This window comes from Aythya fuligula, chromosome 2 (genome assembly GCF_009819795.1).
Source record: "Aythya fuligula isolate bAytFul2 chromosome 2, bAytFul2.pri, whole genome shotgun sequence".
NCBI classification, from domain to species: Eukaryota; Metazoa; Chordata; class Aves; order Anseriformes; family Anatidae; genus Aythya; species Aythya fuligula.
The window spans coordinates 65,571,071-65,594,480 of NC_045560.1; the positions used below are offsets into that span (position 1 = coordinate 65,571,071).

The 23,410-nt window shown below is 40.3% G+C and overlaps 1 protein-coding gene across 6 annotated transcripts in view; it reads left to right on the forward strand.

Moving 5' to 3' along the window:
* The window catches only part of MYRIP (myosin VIIA and Rab interacting protein), a 225,104-nt gene that overhangs the window by 87,412 nt on the left and 114,282 nt on the right, over positions 1–23,410 (forward strand). For all 6 annotated transcript variants that reach the window (XM_032181842.1, XM_032181846.1, XM_032181841.1 and 3 more), the window contains exon 3: positions 20,902–21,123. In XM_032181842.1, coding sequence (XP_032037733.1) covers positions 20,902–21,123 — 222 coding nt within the window. The remainder of the gene's footprint in view (positions 1–20,901; positions 21,124–23,410) is intronic.

Genomic DNA, 23,410 nt, shown 5'->3' on the forward strand with positions numbered 1-23,410 from the left:
GACTGTTACTTAGATAATGCCTACATCACCTTTCCCTGCTCATTCAACTTCAGACAGCTCTGTTAAATATTACATGCCACACCTTTAACACCTTCAGCAACCCTTTTAACACTTCCTTCATCTTTCTCCAGACTGTACTTTTCTAATACCAGCACCAAAGGCTCAGTCAGGGTCCAACTTAATTCCATACCTTTTCCCTCCAAGATACTGAAACAACATATCAATATAGCATATTTCATCCCATTTTCCTTCTTTCCTCCTTCTTCCACTCCAGATATTCCTATTCGAAGTGGCCAGCCTGGCCACACTTAAAACATCTTATCAAAGCCTGTCTCTGCTAGGACTCGGGCCACAACACAGGCAGCCTTCTTTGCCTGCCATTCCTTCATCTCTCTTCCTCTCCTTTCCATCCTGGCCCTGACTCCCCCTGAAGATTTTCTTCATCTTTCTCCAACCCTCTGCCTCACTACCCGCTGCACTGTCAATACCATTAGTTTCGCTCTCTGCTTTTCCTTCTCATCTCCCCTCCGGACACACACCTCCAGGGCCTCCCGCAGGAGGGTCCCCCAGTGACTGTTCACTACATCCCCCCACCTTCTGAAGCATTTTCTGCATATTTTTCCAGGCTTTAATCACACAATGAACTTTCAAGAGCCCTTGGGATACTGGGTCATCAGGTCTCATCCCCAAGTACTTTCTCATTCTGACCCCAAGTCTCTCATATGATTTCTGTGTTGCACACTATTATTATTCCAGCCAGGATTGGCAAGTGGGTATTTCTGCCCTGCTGGTATTACCCCTGGTCCTGGAGGATGAGCTCTTTCCCATTCTTGTATAGCAGCTCTCCTCCTGATCATTCCCATTTCTTTCCCTGTAAACAACATACTTATAGACATAATTCCCTCCCCCAAGAGTATAAATCAGGTCGTAGGAACTGGTCTAATTGTTCAACTGGGCTGTTGGGGTCCTCGAATAAAGACTTCCTCTTCTTCTTAAAAGTCCTAACCTCGCTGCTGGTAAGGAGGAGGGGGTAGTTCACCTAAGAGGATACACAGTTAGTGTTAGTACTGTTAGTATCAGGGAAGGCAAAATTCTCAATATATCTTCTACCTTGTTCTAATTCTTGCCAGAGCCTAGAGTACGATCCTTCTTTAGGGACAGTGTTAATTACAGTCCCTGTCTCCCTTCCTGGAGTGACTGCTGCTGCCACCAGTTCAATATTAAGATTATAGGGAGCATAACTTGGCTCCTTCTCTGAAAAAGGAATCTTATTGTTTACACATAAATTTAAAGCCTGAATTTTCATCAGACCCATATTTTGGCCAAAATACTGCTGTTTCCTTAATTGTTTTTTTTTTTGTCCAGACTGATACACAATATTTAATCCTTTTTTTTTTTTTTTTTTTTTTAATTACTTTTCTTTTACAATCCCTCTAATTTTGGGATTATGTTTCCAATTTCTTATCATTCTTCAGGAAGAACTATTAGTAGGCACTCCCCCAGGGATATCGCTGTCCCCTGGAACTCATATTTTCCCATTTTTCCTAACCCTCGCCAGTATGTGCTACAGAAATTTCCCTTCTGCAGTGTACCACACACCAACATACTGAAAGATGGGGGTGTACCGCCAAGCACTTCCCCGTGCCAGCGTTACTGCACACCTGAGTTTACCAGATTCCCTGGTGTACTTCCAAGCACTTCCCCGTGCAAGGATTACCGTACATCAGATTCCCCTGGTGTAGTGCCAGCACTTCCCCATGCAAGGGCTTACCACACACCAGATCACCCGACCCCTAAGGCAATACTTAATATTTCTTACCTTGGTCTGTGCACAGAGTTACCGGATCGATTCTTAAAAAAAAAACGGAGTGCCTACCTTCTTCCTTTCCCCACCACTTCACGGATCCTGCCTCTTTAACCAGTCTCGGGCCCTCTGTCAGCTTTCCGCAGAACCGCCACCGTCGATGCACAGGACTGCTGAAATCAGCGGGGCATGCCTTCCTGCTGCTGCGGTGGTGGGGCTCCCCAGTAGGTGACTGGATCCCGGACGAGCCCCCAAATTGTGAGAAACACTCCGTAGCCAATAACTTAGGCTCAGGCGAGGATCTCAGTGAAGTAGTAATTTATTCGCGATTGCAATGGCGGGCGCCCCACAAGCAGGAGAGAGTGCATCTACTAGTTCCAAAACACAGTTTATATACCTTTTGATGGCAGGACCCTCCCCTGTTTCCCCACTGAGTGGGTAATCCAGATTCACAATCTATCTGATGCTTCACAAACAATGCGTGGCCTTCAGTCGCCGGCCTGTTAAATTTCAAATTTCTTTTGACATTTTTACTGCTTGAAGTGGTAATGTTTCTTCACTTATCTGACTTGACTTGACACCGTGATTTTCACCTAATTGTCCTAAGGAGTCTGATTGTCTGCATTTTACAAGGTCACCTGCTAAACTTTCTTATCACTGTAAGTATATCTCAGTACCACATTCCCTCCTTCTAAACAATGTAACTCTGCAAAAACAACATTTCTATTCCCACATATAGAACATTGCTTTTACATACTAAACGCGAGTATGCCTGTACATACGTACAATCAGAAAAGGTAACAAACAATCCTTTAAGTTATACAATCAGAAAAGGTAACAAACAATCCTTTAAGTTCCATGACTTAACAGTTTCCATTTTCCTGATTACAAACAACAGTCTTCATTTTCCGTAATTCCATGGCTAGTAGTGTGAACAATATGTCTCGCTTTAATTTGTCAAGCAACTCGGTCTTCAGGCCTTATGTATCCCATTCTTCCTGGATCGAAGAAAAGCATATCCATCTCCTTTTCAAGGCCAATGAGGCCTGGGTCAAAAGGCACGTTCAGGTCAACAGAGGGCAGAACAGCAAAAGCCTTTGATGGCTGTAGCAGCAGAGGGGCCCATGGCATAGCAGTCGGATCAGTAAAGGAGCCCGCAACTCCCTCACTATCTGGCAAACCACACATTTCTGACTGTGGTCCCACATGGCTCTTTAAGGCCTCAGAGATTGCTTGCCAGGTGCCGAGCAATCCCACTGCAACCTTGTTGTTTTTAGTTGCAGAGTACCACACCTTGACCTCAATTTGGTCCCATATTTCAGGATCATAAACTGTCTGATTGTTAATAAGGAGAATAAGCTGTATGGTTACCAGGACAGTCTGTTTCTGTTACCAGGACGGGAACAGGCACATTGATTGCCTCATGAAGATAGGTTTGGCCAGACTCAGCAAACTGCTCAGAGAAGCTCGTACACAAAGTCGCTGGAAATAGGTGCACCGGAGCTGGAAAGTAGCTCAAGCTGAGAGAAGCAGACCTGTGCACACAACTGCCTCTGCCTGGTAAGCAGCTGTGCATTATGGGGAATCATACGTCCTTAGGAACGAAGACTGTCCCAGTACAAAGAGCCATGTGGGACCACAATCAGAAATGTCTGGTTTGCCAGATAGTGAGGGAGCTGCAGGCTCGTCCACCGATCCTTCTGCTACGCCATGGGCCCCTCTGCTGCTACAGCCATCAAAGGCTTTTGCTGTTCCACCCCCTGTTGACCTGGACGTGCCTTTTGACCCAGGCCCTATTGGCCTTGAAAAGGAGATGGAAATGTTTCCCTTCAATCCATGAAGAATAGGATACATAAGGCCTGAAGGCCGAGTTGCTTAACAACTTAAAGCAAGACAATTGTCCCCATGACTAGTCCTGGAATTTTCTGGTGTTTGTAATCAAGAAAATGAATGGAAAATTGAGACTGTATATTATCTGAGAAAAATTAATGTAGTCATTTAGGATATGGGAGCACTTCAATCAGGATTACCAACTCCAACTATGCTCCCCCAGTAATGGACATTAATAGTATTAGACTTAAAGGATTGTTTGTTAAACACTTGCCAGAATTTGGAAAACTTTGCCATGTTTATGTTTCAATTGATATGTTACAATTGATACTTTTTCTGATTGTACATATGTATATGCATGCTTGGGTTTAGTATGTAAAAGCAGTGTTCTGTATATTTAGAAAGTTTGATGTTCATGGGTGTGTGTTGGTAGAGCATAGACTCCCCACGCTCCCAGCGCTGTTTACTTGCCTTTTATAAATATTACTAAATTCAGATTGAGTTGTATCTTCATTTATAACAGGTTGAATGAAGATTAGGTCTTTTGGGTAAATACTGCTGTTACTATAGCAATACCTATGTTTTTTAAAGAACTACCTTAAATGCGTGTTTGAATGGTGAGGTGGGGGTGCTGTAGATATTTTCCTGCTCCTCTGCAGAGATTTGTTTGTTTTGTTGTAAAGGACACACTATTACTTCTATAAGGTGTTAATACTGCTACTGTAAAACACTCTGGGGTAATTTATGTTAAACGTAACTTGTTTTCTGTGAGAACAGATTCTTTTGTCTGCCAAAGTACTGTCTTGTGTACAATAGAGGTATATGGTAAATTTAAACTTGCAAGTCTTGGTCTTTAAAACAAATAAAACCCCACATGGCTGTTGCAGGCAATTCCTATACTCAATAAAATCATTATTTATAGGATTAAATTTACTAAAAAATATATATTTAAATTGCAGATCCTATGTAGAATATCTTGCTTTGAGGCTTTTCTTTCTTTTTCTTCTTTCTTTGTCACCTTACTTAGTATGAGCCTGGTGTGCTTCCTAGGACTGCATAGGAGTTTCACCTAAAGGAAATGCCTGCTGTCTGAATGGCCTAGAGCATTTAGTAACACCTGCTTTCTTCTTGTTGCATAGTACAGCTTCTGTGGCTCTTGCAGGAAGTGGAAAAATACTCTGTGGAGTTTTCTGTGGGTAAAACTGCATGGATTTGCCTGTGTTGCATTATGTGCTTCCCAGTGCTGGCAGAGAAAATGTCTCTTCCGGCTCCCATCCCACTAGGTTTCTGGAGTGGCCAGTGGTGCTCTCGGGAGAAGGCAGCAGTCATGATGGGCAGATTTGATCACCAGCCTCTTGAGGCAGAAGACTCCCACATATGAAGTATTACTCATCTCATCTGCATGTGATGTGGTCTTTGTGTTGTTTTCTAACACCACACACACAGCCCTCTGATGTTATCATTTCTCACACTGTAAAGCCTGCTTCTGTAGCAAGCTCTGCTGCTTATTCTGCTACATAGCCTTGTTTATTCTGCTGCACATTCCTTGGGAAGGGTCAAGGAGAACTCCCTTCATTTTCTGATGCTGATTCAAAGATCGAAGCCATAATTCCTTTAAGTGGTATATTCTTTATTGCAGCGCTGGATGCACGGGGGATCTCTCCACCTATCGTGCATACCTAAAGCGGAAAGCAGTCTTGAATTTATACAATCAATCTATCAATATTCTACAAGCACCTATACATATGCATTACCTATCCCCGCCTTCCCTCGCTTCTTATGCTAATTAGCCTTTTGGCACCTTGCGCCTGCGTAGAGCCTTCCAAGAATTGTGGGCAGGGGTCTTTGGGACGTGGGCAGGGGTCTTTGGGAGGAAGACCCCGAGTCTTCCTCACAGTGTACTTTTCACCTTTGGTCAGGAATTTGCTGAATTGGCAGGTTTCTTAATTGCAAGAGCTGGTTGTTGCTAATTCTTCCGTTTGTTGTATCTTTATAATGAATTCCAATGTCCAGTTTTGAGATTTATAGTCCTTACGTTTGTTTCTCTGTCCGTCTGCTGCTTCCTTATCATGAGTTTCAGTGTCTTGTTTCGAGATATACAGTCCATGTCTGGGGATTGTCCTTGCCTCCCCAGTGCCTCCCCAATGCCTCCCCAATACCTCCTTAATCAATCCCCCCTTTTCTTTTCCCATGCAAATTCTTTTGCATCAGATACTTTCATTATTTACAGCAACACAACAAAGCAGGCATCTAAACAACATGCACACAAATATTCCTAATACTACTAATGCGATTAGAGCAATGAACACTTGTTTCAACCATTGAAAATTGGGCAACCAGGAGGTTAACTTATTCCATATTTCACTAAAACTCCACGAAAGATCATCTTTACTGATATGTAGGACCCTTGTCTGCTTCCATATTTCTTCCAGGTCGGTAGAGATCCTTCCACTCTGATCTACATACACACAACAACTTGTGTTTATTACTGTACAGACTCCCCCTTGAGCGGCCAGTAACAAGTCTAGGGCCATCCGATTTTGTAATACTACCTGTGATAAACTAGATATCTCTTCTTGTTGAGCCTTTATAGCATCCAGAGTTTTGTTTTCTAACTTCTCTATAATTGCAGAAATATTAACTATTGCCTTTTCCAATTCACTCACTCCTAACCATGGGATAAACCATCAAACAAAACTATGAAAAGCGGTGTGTCTCTCTGTCAATGGATTGTTAATTTTTTGTCTGATTCTCCGCATATGATTTCTCAAGTAACCTCGAGGCACTACATCATGTACTGTCATATTGGGGACTACCGCTCCAAGAGTGCAAGTTCCCTTCCAATTCTCAGGCAAGACCTTACGGGCTGTATCATTGCATAGCCAATACCACCCTTTTCCTTCTGGAACCGTCCAGCTGGTTGAATTTGCCCAGCCGCTAGTCGTACTAATATCAATTGTTCAATTACAAGATGTCTGATTTCCCACATAAGTAGTATCCGTATTTATACAATGCTGTTTTCCCATACCCTTAGGCAGGTTACACCTTTGTACACATACATAGTAAGATTCCAACGGCACGAAGCTACTAACTTCTAGTTCCAAAACTTCTTAATATTTTCGACCCCAAGATGTGTCTTCCCACAAATTAGTCCAAGATAAGTTTGCAGGCGAGGGAATCCCGATTAACGATACACCCTTATTCCCATGCTGTGGCAGATGGGTGCATACCCAACAGTTCGTCTTATTAGTTACTTGAGAAATTGTTTGTATTAAGGTCAGGTGTAAGTTCTCATACCAAGTTGCCCACCCCGAATCCGAGAACCGCACCCCTGCAATCATTAGGATCTGGAAAACCGTAATTTTGTTGGTCCAATTGGAGTGGTGGTCTATATCCTCGCCGGGACCTTCTTCACCCTTGAATTGTGGATCCAAGCTGCTTGCTTCTTAATCTTAATGGCGGTGTGTGTTGTCAGTAATACTTGGTATGGTCCCATCCACTTTCCTTCCATTTTTCCTGTAGGGGTTGTCCTGAAAAAGTCTTTATATATATATATAATTCCCGAGCTTAAAGGGGTGGATTGGTTGATCCAACCCTCTAGCCCTGGTCCCTAAAACAAATTTATGTACTTTATTTAATTGTTTCTGAAGTTCAGTTATATAAGCATATAAATATTCTGATCCTAACTGCGTTAGGTCCTCTCCACTAAATAGAAATTGCTATGGCCTTCCATATAAGATTTTGAAGGGACTCAAATTCCCTTTTATTCTAGGTTTAACTCTAATTCCAAGTAATGCTAAAGGGAGGGATTGAGGCCATGACAAATTAGCTTCTTATCCAATTTTAGCTATTTATTGTTTAATTAAATGGTTCATTTTTTCTACCTGTCCACTTGCCTGTGGTCTATAAGGAGTATGCAGTTGCCAATCTATCTTTAGAATCTTACTTATCTGTTCTACCACTTGAGCACAAAAATGTGAACCTCTATCAGAAGACATTGCTACTAGAATCCCAAAGCATGGTATTATTTCATTTAACAAGACTTTAACCACTTCTCTTGCTTTGTTTGTTCGACAGGGAAAGGCTTCAGGCCTTCCTGAAAACGTGTCAGTCAGAACCAGTAAATAATGATACCCCCCTTTTCTAGGGAGTTCTGAAAAATCAATTTGCCACTGTTGCCCCGAATAATTTCCTTTACCGATTATTCCAAACTTTATTCTATTCTTGGTATTGGGGTTATTGTATAAACAAATGCTACATTGTTGAGTTACTTGTTTTATCATATCGTCCCACTAATGTCTGACGCAGGCTCTTATGCAGTGTGCCAGCTCCCCAATACGTTTTATTGTGTTCTGTAAGAACTATGGGCCATGTCAAACTAGAGGGTATTACTATGTGGTTATCTTTTAAATATACTCATCCATCTGGTTTCATTTTACCTTTCAAATCTTCAATTAATTTGAAGTCTTCTTTTGTATAATTTGGATATAGTTTGGATTTTACCGTCTGGTATCAAAGACAATGCCTTCACCTCAGTTATTTCAGCTGCCTGCTTAGCCTCTGCCAATCGATTTCCAATTTCAAAATCGGTGTTCCCCTTTTGGTGTCCCTGACAATGCATGATAGCTACCTTTTCTGGTTGTTTTACAGCCTCTAACAATTTTAAAATTTCTTCAGCATACTTTGTGTTTTCACTGAGCGGTCAGCAATCCATGTTCTTTCCAAATTGCTCCATGAGCATGTACCACGCCGAATGTATATTTAGAATCTGTCCAAATATTTACCCTTTTTCCCGCTGCCAGTTCCAATGCTCTCATGACAGCAACTATCTCCGCCTTTTGAGCTGATGTTCCAGGGGGTAAAGGCTTAGACTCGATTACCTGCTGAGTAGTTGTTATAGCATATCCAGCTTTATGTTGTCTTTGCATAACAAAACTGCTCCCATCCGTGAACCAAGTTTCTTCCGCATCTTCCATGGGCTCCTCCTTAAGGTCTGGTCGGCTGGAATACACAGTCTCTATAGTTTCTAAACAATCGTGAATCACAGGTTGTGCTGGAGCATCACTAAGAAAAGAGGCTAGATTCACAATATTAGTTATCACAATTTCCACGTTGTCCTGTTCTACCAATATTGCTTGATATTTCAAAATCATCAATTCTTGTTTAAGTTGTTTAAAGACTTTTTGTGCTTCTCCAGTCCAGACTAACTTTGACTGGTTAATCTTTATCAATTCACATAGAGGCTTTACCAATAGTCCATGATTATAAATCCAAAGGCGACACCAACCTGTCATTCTTAAAAATGTTTGTAGCTCCTTTACCATTTGAGGTTCTGGAGTCTGGCAAATGACTTCCTTATGTTCAGTTCCTAGTTCTCGTTGTCCTTCCGAAATTTCAAATCCCAGATAGGTCACACTTTGTTGAGCCAGCTGGACTTTCTGTCAAGAGACTTGATATCCATTTAAACCCAGAAAATTAAGACGACTTATAGTCCATTGAATACGACTCCCTTTAGTCTCAGTAGCTATTAAGAGATCATCTACATATTGTAACAAAGCACCTTCAGTGTCCGGAGGCATCCATGTTTCGAGTTCCCTTGCTAATTGGTTTCCAAAAATAGTGGGGCTATTCTTGAATCCTTGAGGTAGTAATGTCCACGTAAGCTGCGTCTTTCTGCCTGAATCGGGATTTTCCCATTCAAAGGCGAATAGGTTTTGGCTTTCTGTGGCTAAGCCTAGGCAGAAGAAGGTGTCTTTTAAATCCAGTACGGTAAACCAGACTTGACTATTCTTTAATTTAGTCAGCAAAGTATAAGGGTTTGCCACTACTGGATGTATATCCTCAGTGATTTTATTTATGGCCCTCAAATCCTGAACTAGCCTATAGCTTTTTCATCTGCCTTTTTAATTGGCAATATGGGTGTATTTTATTCTGATTCGCATTCAATCAATAATCCATACTGTAAAAAAATTTATTAATTATCTCTTTAATTCCTTTCCTATCTTCTATCCTCAAAGGATATTACTTAACCTTAACGGGTTTCTGTCCTGGCTTTAATTTAATAATTATTAAGGTCACATTTTTAGCTCTTTCAGGGGTTTCAGTAGCCCAAACTCCTGGACATACTTTATCTGTGATCTCTAAAGGTATTTCACTTTTAGGGTCAGTTTGTATTAGTGCCAAGCTTAACACATTTGTTAGTTGTTCTTCTCCTATACTTAATTCCATTTTCCTTTTTTCAAAAACAATTTCTGCTCCTACTTGCTCTAATAAATCTCTACCTAAGAGTGCCCATGAGGAGCTAGGCATAGATAAAAATCTGTGTATGCCCCATTTTTTCCGTAACTTGTACTTCAAAGGTTCACAAAAATAAGCCTTTTCGGTTACACCTTGTCCTGGTTTCAGTTAGAACAGAGTTAATTTTCTTCCTAGTAGCTGGTAGAATTCTGTGTTTTGGCTTAGGATGAGAAGAGTGCTGATAACACCCCGATGTGTTAATTGTTAAAGAGCAGTGCTTATACCAAGCCAAGGACATCTCAGCTTCTTGCTCTGTCCTGCCAACAGGCAGGCTGGGGGTGCAGTAAGAGCTGGGAGGGGACAGACCCAGGACAGGTGACCCAAACTAGCCAAAGGGGTATTCCATACCATCTGACATCAGGCCAAACAATACATAGGGGTGGCCAGCCGGGGGGAGGGGGCCGGACCACTCGGGGCCAGGCCGGGCATCAGTCAGCGGGTGGTGAGCAACCGCACTGTGCACCACTTGTTTGTACACATTATTAGTAGTGGTACTATTATCATCATTGTATTATTATTATTATTATTATTTTGTCTTATTAAACTGTCTTTATCTCAACTCACGGGCCTCACTTTCCACCTCTCTCCCCCGTACCAGAGAGGGAGGGGGAGGGTGAGCAAACGGCTGCGTGGTGTTTAGCTGCCGGCCGGGTTAAACCACGACACATCTTTTACCCTAACATAATAATTCTGTGAAGGCATTAATGCTTGATTTAGAACTGAATACGTTGCCCCATATCAATAAGAAATTTCACTTCCATTCCTCCCCTAGCTTCATTATAACCAGCGGAGGTACTAGGGTAGATTCCCCAGGTCCCCGTTATTCCTGTTGAAATCAGGGGTCTATTATCCTAGGAAAAGGCTAGTCAATTTGTCCTCCGAAGCCAGGTCCAAACCGTTTTGTTTTATTTATTTATTTATTTATTTATTTATTTATTTTCATTACATTTCAGAGTTGGTCCAAAAATTCCATAGGGGTTTCTTTTAGACCTTGTTGGAAGCATATTCTCAATTCCCAATTCATCCAGATTTTAGTATTTACTTAACCGTTCATAATTTTCAGGATGATTCGGGTCTTAGTGGGGGTCGGTCAGGGGAATGCAATTGTCCACAGTTCCCTGAGCGGTCCCATCGGCAATCTGAGCTCGCACATGAACTCAGGTTGTTTTAAGAGTTAACTGGTTTTCTGTTTCTGTGACAACTCTCTCGGACCCATCATGGTCCCTTTGCCCTAAAGGGCTAACACCCGGGATTTTAAGATCTCTCCCTCGGGCAGAGGCAGAACTATTAACATTCCTACATCCTCTTTCCCTGCTCATTCAACTTCAAACACCTTTAACACTTTCAACAACCCTTTTAACACTTCCTTTATCTTTCTCCAGCCTGTACTTCTCTAATGCCATCATCAAAGGCTCAGTCAGGGGCCAACTTAATTCCGTACCTTTTCCCACCAAGATGCTGAAACATCAGTATACAACATTTCATCCTGTTCTGCTTCTCAAAAAACAACATTAACTGTAGCAAAATATTATAGTTTAAAGTTCCATTTAGGGGCCACTTTTCTCCACATTCCAGCTTATAAAGCGGCCACCACTGATTACGATATTTTATCAATGTTTTCCTGTTCACACTTCCACCGGCAGATCCTCCAATATCCTTCCAGTGACTTAAAACACATCCTAACACACTTTTCTTTAAAATTTCACTGCTTGTTTGCCCCCCCAGTTTCCAGTTTACACTTTCAGAATACACATGTTACTTACAAAAGCGTATCACAAAACGTATCACTCACAAAAATACGGGCACGCAATATCTTTCAGTAGAGATGTCACAAAACTACTATTACCAGCAATATTGCTAAAATCACAATAACAATAGTCAGAGTCAAATTCCACATGCGATAAGTCAGAAAACCGAACTGTGTAACACCGTAACGATATCTCTCTTATAACAATGCCACGAACCTACTATTACCACCAGAAAAATAGCCAAAATCACAGTAACAATAACCAAAGTTAAATACCATACTCCATGAGTCAGAAAACCGAAATAGACAACACAATTCCAGATGGACCTTAAAGCGAGCTCTTTCCTTAAGGTCCCCAAATATACTTTTGGTGCTTACCACAAAGTATATACCAAACACTGCCTCGCAGAAGATCACCTTCTGACTTACAGACAGTTCCAGATACAGATGGACCCCAAGGTCCCCAGATATACTTGTGGTACTAACCACAAAGTATATACCAAATACTGTCCTGCAGAAGTCACCTTCCGACTTACTGGACAGTCCCAGATGACCGGTCTACCAGAAAACCAAACCAGAATAAAGAATATACTCACTTACAATGATGGGGTCCTTGTCTGCCTCCGCAGTGATCCGGTGAGTCGAGGAGTCCCTCCGGGAAATCCCGGGGGTACCCTAGGGAGTCCTGTCCCCAGCGGGTCCTGCAGTCCGGCAGAGAGGTCGTCCCATCTGGGGTGCCAGATTGATTCAAAGATCGAAGCCGTAATTCCTTTAAGTGGTATATTCTTTATTGCAGCGCTGGATGCACGGGGGATCTCTCCACCTATCGTGCATACCTAAAGCGGAAAGCAGTCTTGAATTCATACAATCAATCTATCAATATTCTACAAGCACCTATACATATGCATTACCTATCCCCGCCTTCCCTCGCTTCTTATGCTAATTAGCCTTTTGGCACCTTGCGCCTGCGTAGAGCCTTCCAAGAATTGTGGGCAGGGGTCTTTGGGACGTGGGCAGGGGTCTTTGGGAGGAAGACCCCGAGTCTTCCTCACAGTGTACTTTTCACCTTTGGTCAGGAATTTGCTGAATTGGCAGGTTTCTTAATTGCAAGAGCTGGTTGTTGCTAATTCTTCCGTTTGTTGTATCTTTATAATGAATTCCAATGTCCAGTTTTGAGATTTATAGTCCTTACGTTTGTTTCTCTGTCCGTCTGCTGCTTCCTTATCATGAGTTTCAGTGTCTTGTTTCGAGATATACAGTCCATGTCTGGGGATTGTCCTTGCCTCCCCAGTGCCTCCCCAATGCCTCCCCAATACCTCCTTAATCAATGCAAAGAGCAGTAAATAATATTAACTCAGCAACAACACTGGTTCTAGCACAAATGTTAGTAGGTCTGTGTTGTTTGAAATCCCACCAGGAAAAAGGAATGAAGACTCACGGTGAATACTCTGAGTTTTTCAGAGATGTATGAATTACTGTCCCACTGTACACTAGCCAGGCTATGAATCAGATTTTGTAAGGTTGAACTGGATTACACTGTGAAAGGAGCACTGGAAGAAGAACTGTTTAATGTAGTAGGGGCCTTTCTGTTCTTAAAGAAAATGGTACAAGTTGATACAGGCTTAAATATGGATGCATATCAAAGGTAGACTCACAGATGCCGTTAGAAATGCAGAGAAGGTATCATGTTTGTGATGGAAAAGTGTGTAAATTTTAATATTTTCATTAATTTTTCTTTGTTCTGTTTACACTGAACAATATTCCAGTCCTAAGAATGCTAGTCTGTATTTATTGTTCAGGTACAACCAAATGGGATACATGAAAGCCATTAACCTCAAATGACTTTCTACTGCAAGTCAGGAGCTGACAGGACAAACATGAAATTTCCTAGTGAGAGAGACAGGCAAGAGGCACAGAGTGACAAATGGCAGGGAGGAGTGTAGATAAATGCTACCACTGTAAAGTATTTGTTTTAATATTTACTTTCTTTTAGTGGTCATGAATACACAATGAAATACTTGAAGAAGGAGGAAGTTGGTCAACATGGTCAGAAATTCAGTTTTTATCCCTTTAAAATTAGATGCACCCAGGAATTAACTCTATTAAACTTTTTTTTTTTTTTTCCCCACTCAATTGCAACAAGGAGAAAAAAGTCAGTATTAGATATTTGACAAAATGCACTATCCTGACCTTTGAAATGGTAAATAGAGGCAGTGACTGATGCAGAAATAATGTATTTGAGAGGCTTTTAGACATTTGGTCTGCTTAATATGTAGGTTAACCCTTAATGGATGGTAGAGAAGGGATAGCTGCTAGACTGTGGAGTTTAGCAGGACAAATCAATAACTGCTTCCCAAAAGTAGTTTCTGCTGTTGATTGAGTGCAATTCCATAGACTTCTTGATATTTATGTATATGTTTTGCATTTCTAAAATTCTGCCATAATTACCTAAGATATGCAAGAAACATTGACATTCTAGTTATAGAAAGACACCACGTAGGCAGTGAGAAATACACTTTTAGGGAGAGCAAAATGACATTTATTGAGAGGAAATGAGATAGATGGGAATGTAGTAAATGCTTGTATAAATATGAATCACTATATAAGATGTTGGAACTATAAAAAAGAGTAGGAATTTGAGAAAGGTGGTAAAACTAATACAGTTTTGCTAGGTTGTTGACATTTTTCATGGGGTAGTACAATGTAGCGTTACATGTTTGTAATCTAACAGAAAGATATCGCAAAATAATAAAATATTAATCAAAGCGTAAAGATTGGTAGTCAGATTGGGGAGAATATTATATACAAAGCAGAAATTACGAAATAGATAGATGAAAACTGGCTGGATGAGTAAGCTCAGATAGTAGTGGTCAGTGCCTAACTGGTTACAAGCATTACTTCTTGGGGACTGATAGTGGGATTAATTTGGTTTAATGCCTCCATTAATGTTCTGGGCTTTGAGATGCAGTCCACTTTCTTTAGGTGCACAGATGACACAGAGTTGGTTGGAAGGGTTGACATACTGGTAGATGGGGCTACTCCAGCTTTTCAAGGTCAATCTCGAGAGAAATGGGTTGCTGGGAACTTCCTGAAAAAGCAATACCAATCTAGCATTTTGCAGTAGAATGGGCTTGGGCCTGACTGTCCAGCGATCAGCTCTGCTGAAGGGAACCTTTTGATTCCTGATGGACAGTGAATTTAAAGCAGTCAGTCCTTGTAGCAGTGGTCAGTGGGTTGAGGCAAGTGATCATTCATTTAGTACTTTTGAGTCTGTATCTGGAGTAGTGTGTACAGCGTTAGGTGTCCCAGTACAAGTAAGGCATTGCCAAACTGGAGCATAAGCCTCACCACTATAACCACAGAGATGGTTAGGAACTGGAGCATATGACATGCACCAAAAGGCTGAGGGAGCTGTGTTTCTTCAATGTTATGAAGAGTGAGGGAGAATCTACCGGCAGTCTAAAACTGCCTAATGGGTAATTAAGAGAAGATAAAGCCAAAGGGTAATAGACAACCAAACATAGTACTGCTTCTCTGAATACTCTAGGAATCTGCATACCAGGATTTTTCTAATCCAGAGAAGGTATCTCTGTATATATTAACTCAGGACACATTTTTCTTCTATTATTTTTTTCCAGTTGCTCTTTGGATCTGTGTTAACTTTTAACATTCACACTGCCCAGTGGTAAACATTGGTATGGATATAATATAAACCCAGGATTTAACCTGCAGAAGAAGTGCTTGTCCCAAATACTAATGAATCATTTCACCTCAGAACACCCCACCTGCCTGCAAAGCAGTCTCTTAACTGAGCTAGAAGGGCAGAATAGAAAGAAAAGTGAGAAAAAAGTGTTGAAACAGATTTATTTCCATGTGTTCCATGTGGCAGTATTAGAACAGGAGGACAAAGCAGTCTGTACTCACAGCACTGCTTCTTGGAAAAGATAATTTCAACTTTCACACGGAGATATCTGATGTCATCAGAGCTCCCCAGAATATCTGCTCTGAAATTTCAGACCTGCTTCTCCCTCTCTGCTCCCCTTGCACACAGATTTCAAAGTCTAACAGTTAGATGAAGTACAGTCTGTGCTCCTGTGATATCCAATGTTACAAAAGAAAATGGGGTTAAATACAGTCTCTTGACAATTTACAGGTTTACAGGGTGAGAAAAATTTTTAAAAATACCAGTGTATTTATTTCATTTAACTACACTCTGATATGTCAAGTAATTGCCCATTGATGATAGACACTGATTGACAGCAACAGAAAAGGAAATCTTCCTTAAGAGCCCCTAGTACCGCATCTATAGAATAATAGAGGACAAATCCTTCATGTCCTGAGGTAAGAAAATTATTAACAGATTAGGATAGAGCCTGATACATGAAGCAAGGTATCAGTCCGTGGCAAGTGAGCTACATCTGAACTTGGTGCTGATTGACTCTGTTCTCTATGTAGCAAGTTCATTGTCTGATACGTTTTTAAGACAAGGCTAAGTGTCAAGCATGTTGGCATTTTTCTGGTTCTATCAGCAGTGGAATTTGTTCAACTGTGACTAGCATTCAGTTTTCTCAGCTTGTTATTCACCACATTTATTTTACGGTATTTAATAAGAGATACAAAGGTGTTAAAGCAACTCTTTTCCCACTATCAGAACTGTTTGCAAATGTAAAACAAAACAAAACAAAAACAAAAAACAAAGACATTATCACCACAGTTGTGGATTTCTTTCTTTTTAGAAAGAAATTATCATCAGAATCCATGATACTTTTTCGTATAGGTAACCGATTATTTTTCACAATGCTATCCCAGACTGTAGAAGGATAACTTTATTCGTTAAAGGTGAAATATACATCTTTCTTTCAGTGAGAATTTGTTCAGCATCAGTCTAGGCAGGTGTGTATGTTGCTAGGGTAATACAGGATCCATTTAGACTCTACATGCTTGTTGCAAAGCCTTGTTCAAAATAATAATAGTAATGAAGTACTGAAATAGGTTTTTATTCATGTACCTCACTTAGCCTTACCTATATATAAAAATAAGTTATCCTAAACTCCTAATACATCGTTATCTGATCAGACTGCTGATGGTAGTTGCATGCTACTCGGTTCACTTTACATGTGTCTAATTCTGATGCTATTTTCTTGGTGGTGTTCGTACTGACGGTGGCCACATGGTGAGTGCTTCAGATGTAGTGGCTTTCATAGCAGGCTTGCTGTCAGTCAATATTAAAAATTGTTATTGATTTTAGGCAGAACATTGCTACATCAGTTCTGGATGCTTTTTAAAAATCTTATCTGTACGGCCCAATTCCCTCATCTCCCTATGTGTGCATGGATGCTGTTTCTACTTTTTCTAGTGTGCACATCACCCCTGCTATATCCATTCCTGCTTTATAACCATTTAAATAAGAGAAAAGTCAACACTGTTCCTTTTCAGTTTGAATGCACAGTAGTCACTGAATCTTTAACATTGATTTTTGAAGGCAACACTGTCATTGTAGGCCTTTTGAAATAAGTGGCAAAGGCAAGGTTTGGACAACAATTTAAAACAATTTAATGGGACAATATCATCAGTTAATACATAGGCAGCACCATCTAGCTCTTAGTTTTGAAAAGAGAGGCCAAGAAAAACTACAAAGGAAGATCTGAGGCTATTTTTGTAGAAATGAGTAACTCAAGGGAAAAAAAAAAAAGAACCTGATAAATGCTCGTGAGATAGTACATAGAATACAACTACAGCTGCAGTAATTGGACTGTGAAATATTTGTCTTAATTTTTGATACAAGAAGTAGTTTACTCATAACAGTTTATGAGTCTCTTACTACTTGAATGCTGAGGTGTTTCCCCCAGCCTGCCAAAGCTTTGTGCTTTTCTGGTTTTGAGGGATTTTTAATGTTACTTTTTTTTCTTCTTCTTTTTTTCCTCTGATAGACTCCCTGCTGTCTAATTCTCCCTGAAACTCAGCTACTGCTGGTGGATCTATATCCCTGTGCAGATTGAAGGTGTTCTTCAAAGGGTCCCCAACTGCAAGCAGTATGTTTGCACATGTACTAACATGTTTTTGATGTTGTTGTTTTTTTTTTTGTTTTGTTTTGTTTTTAACAGCACTAATAATGTGTAGAATACTAATAGACATACTGAGTGTTAAATATACCACAAGGTACAATTGTGACTCATGTTGATAGGAGCCTAGAAAAAAGACACTTTCTAAGATTATGGTGTAACTTGGCATTTGCTCCAAAGGTACCCAGTACAATCCTGTGCTCCACTTTTTGAAAGAGAGGCAAATAGAGTTTCCTCAGGGACAATTTAGCAAAGATGTAAGGAGAAACGAAATGTCTGTAGCAATGGTGTAGCACTGCCTCTAACAAGGGATTTGTGTTAGATGTCCATCCTGATGGAGAAGAATAAACTACCTGAGAAGGAGGCAGCTAAAATAAATTAGTGCTGAATCCATAGAGGGAGGCATATGCCCGCTGGAAGAATTTGGTTCTTACTGTATATAGCAGGGGGAAAAATATATGACCCTGGCAGTATATAGCTTTACCTGTGTGTGCACAATACACTTCATGGTATAGAGACTATGGAACTGATGAAATGCTGAGGAGTTCTCCTTGGCATCTCAGTCTATTTAACTCCAGAGCAGATGTTGGTGAGTGGTGAGGGGCTATAAAACTTACAGTTAGTGTTTTCCCTAAATTTAGTGGCATTGCACTCACCTGGTTGTGCACTTCTAGGCAGGAAAAAAAAAAAAAAAAAAAAAAGAAAAGAGAAAGCAAAAGCAGAGGTGGGGACCCCCTTTCAGTAATAACAATCTGGGACCTTGAACATCAAGTTCAAAAGGTGTGAATGGAAGAAAAGTTTCAGCAATCAGCCTGTGACTTCTCATGGTAGCCAAGGAGTAAGGGACCGTCAGGTTCTGCACAGATTAAAGGAGCATCTGATACACAGCTGGCAGGTCTACAATTATATTTGTCCATCACCTGAGGAAGTTACATGGAGTATGGCAACCTTACCAGCTGGACTTGGCCTTTTGTAGTGTGCCAGTTTGAAATATAGGCTGGTGTGAGGTGAGTGTCAGCTGGCTGCATCCCATCAGCTGAAGATGCTCCCCCAGAGAGGAGCAGAGGAACAGGTTTGGGGGAAACTGGCAGCAAAATTGTGCCAGGACTCTGTCCTGGAGCTTAACATCCCACATTGTAGTTGATACGTTTCATCTTTTTTAAAGGACTGCTACCAGGTTTCTGCTGGTAATTTTTTCCCTTGTTATACGGAAAGCAGATGGGTTTTTGTAGTTTTATATTTTAATAAAGCTGACTGGGGCCTTCAGCATTGCTGTTTCATGAACTCCTTCCAGAGCAGCTCCCAATGTAGAGGCCTGGAGTTGAATCATCCTAGACTTTTTTTTGTTTTGTTTTGTTTTAACCTGTTTCTCAATCATGTCCTAGTCTTCCCTCTACCTTGTTTTAAACTTCGCAATATGTATGGCGAGTTGCCAATGTGCATTGCTCTTAACTTTGCATTTAGCAGTTACAGCTCCACCTGCCCCCAACCCTTGAGTGTGTAATCACAGCATTACCTCTCGAGGAGAAGCAAGAAAAGTTTTACAGCTTTTTAGAAGGTTTTACAATCTGAACAGAAGTCATAAAGATTATTTACTTGAAACTCTGAAGAATATTTATTCAAGTTCAAGCAGGTGGGCCAAACCTTTATACTGGGGACAAACAACAGAAAAATACATCATTCTAAAGTTTTAAATTTATAATACCAGTATCTGGAATATGGTTAAATATGGCATACATGCAAGTTCAGAAATTACATGCTTTAGATCACTACTGTAATAGCCTTTTAGACTTGAGGTTTAGAATTGACTTGTCAGATTTTAATAAACAGGCTGTTTTTATTTCAAATTGTTCATCTGAGACAGAAATGGCAAATTAGAAGATGTGTAGCCTAGTAAAGTGAGTCTTTTTAACATTCCAGGATTGGCTCATAGCAATGCTTATAGGTTATCTTGGTTGAGTTTCTGAATAAGTATGCAACAAGAATATTCTTTTTTTTTTTCTTTTTTTTCCTGCACCAAGATATTTAAGCATAAATTTAAATGCAAGTCACCGTGTCACGACTGTCTTCCTGCAGCTTAATCCACCTCTTATGGTACCTCTAGATTTTGTTGTTTTTTTTTTTTTTTATACTTTTCTGTTACTCTAGTCTTATAAGTGGTTCTAATCAGTGCTTAGAAATAATAAGTTAGCTACTACTAACTCAGAAAAACAGAAGAAAATGGATATATTTATAGTTACACTGTTGTTCTAGGCTTTTGCTAACATGTTTTTCATGAATGCTGTTTTCTTTTAATGCAGATACTAGTTGTAAATGCCAGAAACTATCCACTCACACAACTGTTCATTCTGACTTCTTCAATTTTTCATTACTCATATCATGTAATATATTGCTTAATTTGGAAAATATCAAAAGCGCTATAAAATGGGAGATAGCAAATTAATAAATACCATACATAAAATTTTTTTTTTTTTCTTTTTTTTCTCTTTCTCTCTCTCTCTTTTTTTTTTTTTTTTAAATAAATGAACTCTTTTGCTGAAATACAGAAAACTCTAGAGGTCTGCAATAGAGGTCTGCAAACCTTGTCACAGGCAGTTGGCAGTTGGCTCAGTATTGGTCCTGGTTTAGTTGTTTGTTTTTTTGTTTGTTTGTTTGTTTAAACTCTGGAAAGAAATGTTCTATTAGCTTCCTTGACTGAGCTCTTATGCATAATATGACTCCATGAATTAGAACTCAGAAAACGTAGCACTTTTGTTTTCAAAACTATTGAACAGAGTTTTTTTTTTTTTATTACTGTACACCAAGTCTTTTGACTTTCATAGCCTGGTTTTTGATTTGCGAAGTGCTCTGAAAGCGAATTGTGAGATGTCACAAGGGAGTGACAGCTGGAGTAGGTAAAGAAGTAGTCTGGTGTTGCAGAGTGTTACTGGAGCTGTGTGAACCGAAATTGTTTGCTCTGACTCACAGCAAAGTTTACATGGACCAGTCACATGTGACTCCAGAGAATATAGGAGCTTTAGCTTCCCAATTCTGGATTTAGAATGTGCATTTCTGACATTTGTTTTACACCTGCAGAAGTTATTTAAATAGTATCACGTGAGCATATTGAAAGAGGAAAAAGGCAAAGAGATTTATATTTGTTCTTTTGTTTTTTGTTCCAGTGAAATGAAGCAGAAGTTGGATGAAGAGGGTAACAAATGCAACATCCTTTCCAAGCAGCAGAAGTTCAATGAGCACTGCTGTATTCGCTGCTGTTCCCCTTTCACCTTTCTTATCAACAGCAAGCGACAGTGCCAAGATTGCAAGTACAACATCTGCAAGAGCTGCAGCTCTTACCAGAAGAAGGAGAAGGCTTGGATTTGCAGTGTCTGCCAGCAAACAAGGTAGGGACCTATTGTTCAACAGCCTGTATAAAGCAGCTGTGGCCTGACCTATGCTTTTTGTCGGTAGGGGACACAAAGTATCTGTTCATGATGAGGTTGATTTGTTCCTGAGACGTGATGTACCTGTTTTTCTAGGGATTAATTTGTTCTAAGAATGTTTGGTTACCTGTTGCATTTCCCAGGTTTGTTTAGTTGATCTGATGAATCAGCAAGCACTAATTGGACTTAGCTTGTACATGTCTGTGATCTTGAATGTGAATGTCTAGGTAACTAACCTAACCTGAGTGTAGTTAGTAATTTTCCAGCAAATCCCGTTGATGGGTGGGGCATGGAAAGAAGAATATTGGTGACTAGACCATCCATCTGTGAATGTGTTTTGGAGTGCTTTTCCAAATGCTGGAATTCTTTGGGCTTACTTTTGCAAATAACTGTACAAAACAGCAGTGCAACCTGTTATAATTCTTAACATTTGTTAAGAATATGCTGTCAGGCCTCTGTTTACAGATGGTATCAGTGGTTTACTTGTTTCACTCTTTTGAGGATAATATAGCCAACACTTTTAAAGACAGCACCAGAAAACCAAAGCTACTCCAAGCAAACATAACAGTGGGAAAGGGAACACTCCTTGGAGGATGACTCTGATAGTCTTTCTTATCCGCATTGTAGGCCAGGTACCAAAAGCAGCTTCAGCTGCAGTATCATAGTATCATCTCTGACTTCTTTACTTGGATGAGAAGCATAGATGAATTTGATCAATTCCTCATAGTTTAATTTTGAACATTGGTAAGTAAAACAGCTGAGCAAATATGACTGAGATGGCTGGAGCATCAAGGCAAGAGCTGTGTCCTTTTCCAATGTTGTACAATATTTCTGTGCTTACCAGCCACTCCTTCCTGCTTGCTTCTGATCAACACCCACTTGAATCTTAAGTTTTCACATCATATCTGTGAATGAAGTGTGTGCCCTTTTGCATAGGGCTTAAGATCATAGGGATCCCAGGTGAATGACTCTGTTTCCAAATGCCAGCCTTTGAGCTGAAAGGAGAATGTATTCCCCAGGAGCATCTGATCCTCCTCTGACATTTCCGTAGGGAAACCTACTCCAAGCAACCCCTGCCGAGGCAAGAGAAGAATGGCAGGAGTCTCTTTTCCAGCAGCACAGAGCGCTGCAGAGACAGTGTTCAATTCTGCTTTATTTATTTAACCATTTCATGACACCTCTTTCCTCCACTTCTCTCAATTGTAAAGTGTTTACAAACATTTTCCTCATTTATGAAACATGGGACTCAGTTTGAGTTATTTTTCAGTAAATAAATTAACTAACACTGATGCTAATAATTTTATGCCCTGGTTTACTGGACCATGTGACTTACACGTACCTGCAGGGGAAGCTGGGGCGAGAATTCCCTGGAAGCTGCTGAGGTGGTTTGGCTTGTTTTTTTTGTGTGTTTGGTTTATGTGAGGGGGTATTGTTTTGAACTACCACTCAGTATTTCTCCCAGGGAAAAACTTGGGGGGAAATGCCACACTTTGTTGTCAGTTCCAGTCCCTTTCTCAGTGACACAGAAGGAGGGAGCATGGACTATGCCCTCCTATTCCTCCAGATGTCCTCTTTTTCTTATGTCTTTTATTTTTTCCTATAATAAGATAACACTAGTAGTAAACATAGCTCTTTGTTTAGCTGCTACTTCTCTGAATGTCTTACTACACTATTAGATACTGAGCTAGAAACATCTCAGAGGACTGTGCTTTCAGGTTGTTCACTCTCCCCCCTCCTCCCCCCCCCCATATTTCTTTAATTATGTAAGAATTAATCTCGTAATTCTCTGCTATGTAGAAAGGGCTTAGTTGAACTGGGAAAGTATGAACACTTTCAGTTCAGATTTTCCTTAATGACCTGCTTGTGCTCTTCTCTTCCACTCTAGAGCAGTGCTGGAATACCCTGAGTTTCACTTCTAGCTTTTATTTGGAATATGTCATACAGTTCTCTTATGTTGGAAGCAGTTTCTTACTGTACAAAAGGCTATAAATCAGTCCTAGAAGTAATTGTTTTTTTAAAGATGGTTAACCTCATACATTAGAGCTTGAAACTCTAATTAGGTGAATTGAAAGCTGCTTTGTGTCTATATATACATGCAAAAAAAATCTTTAAAATTCCTTTATGATTTGGGAGCCAGGACCAAAGACTTGGGGATGTTTTTTGTTAGTTTTGTTTTATTTTGGAGAGTAATGCATTGCCTAAGAGTCACTTGGGTTTGAATTTAAAACACTTCTGAGAGCTGTGTCCT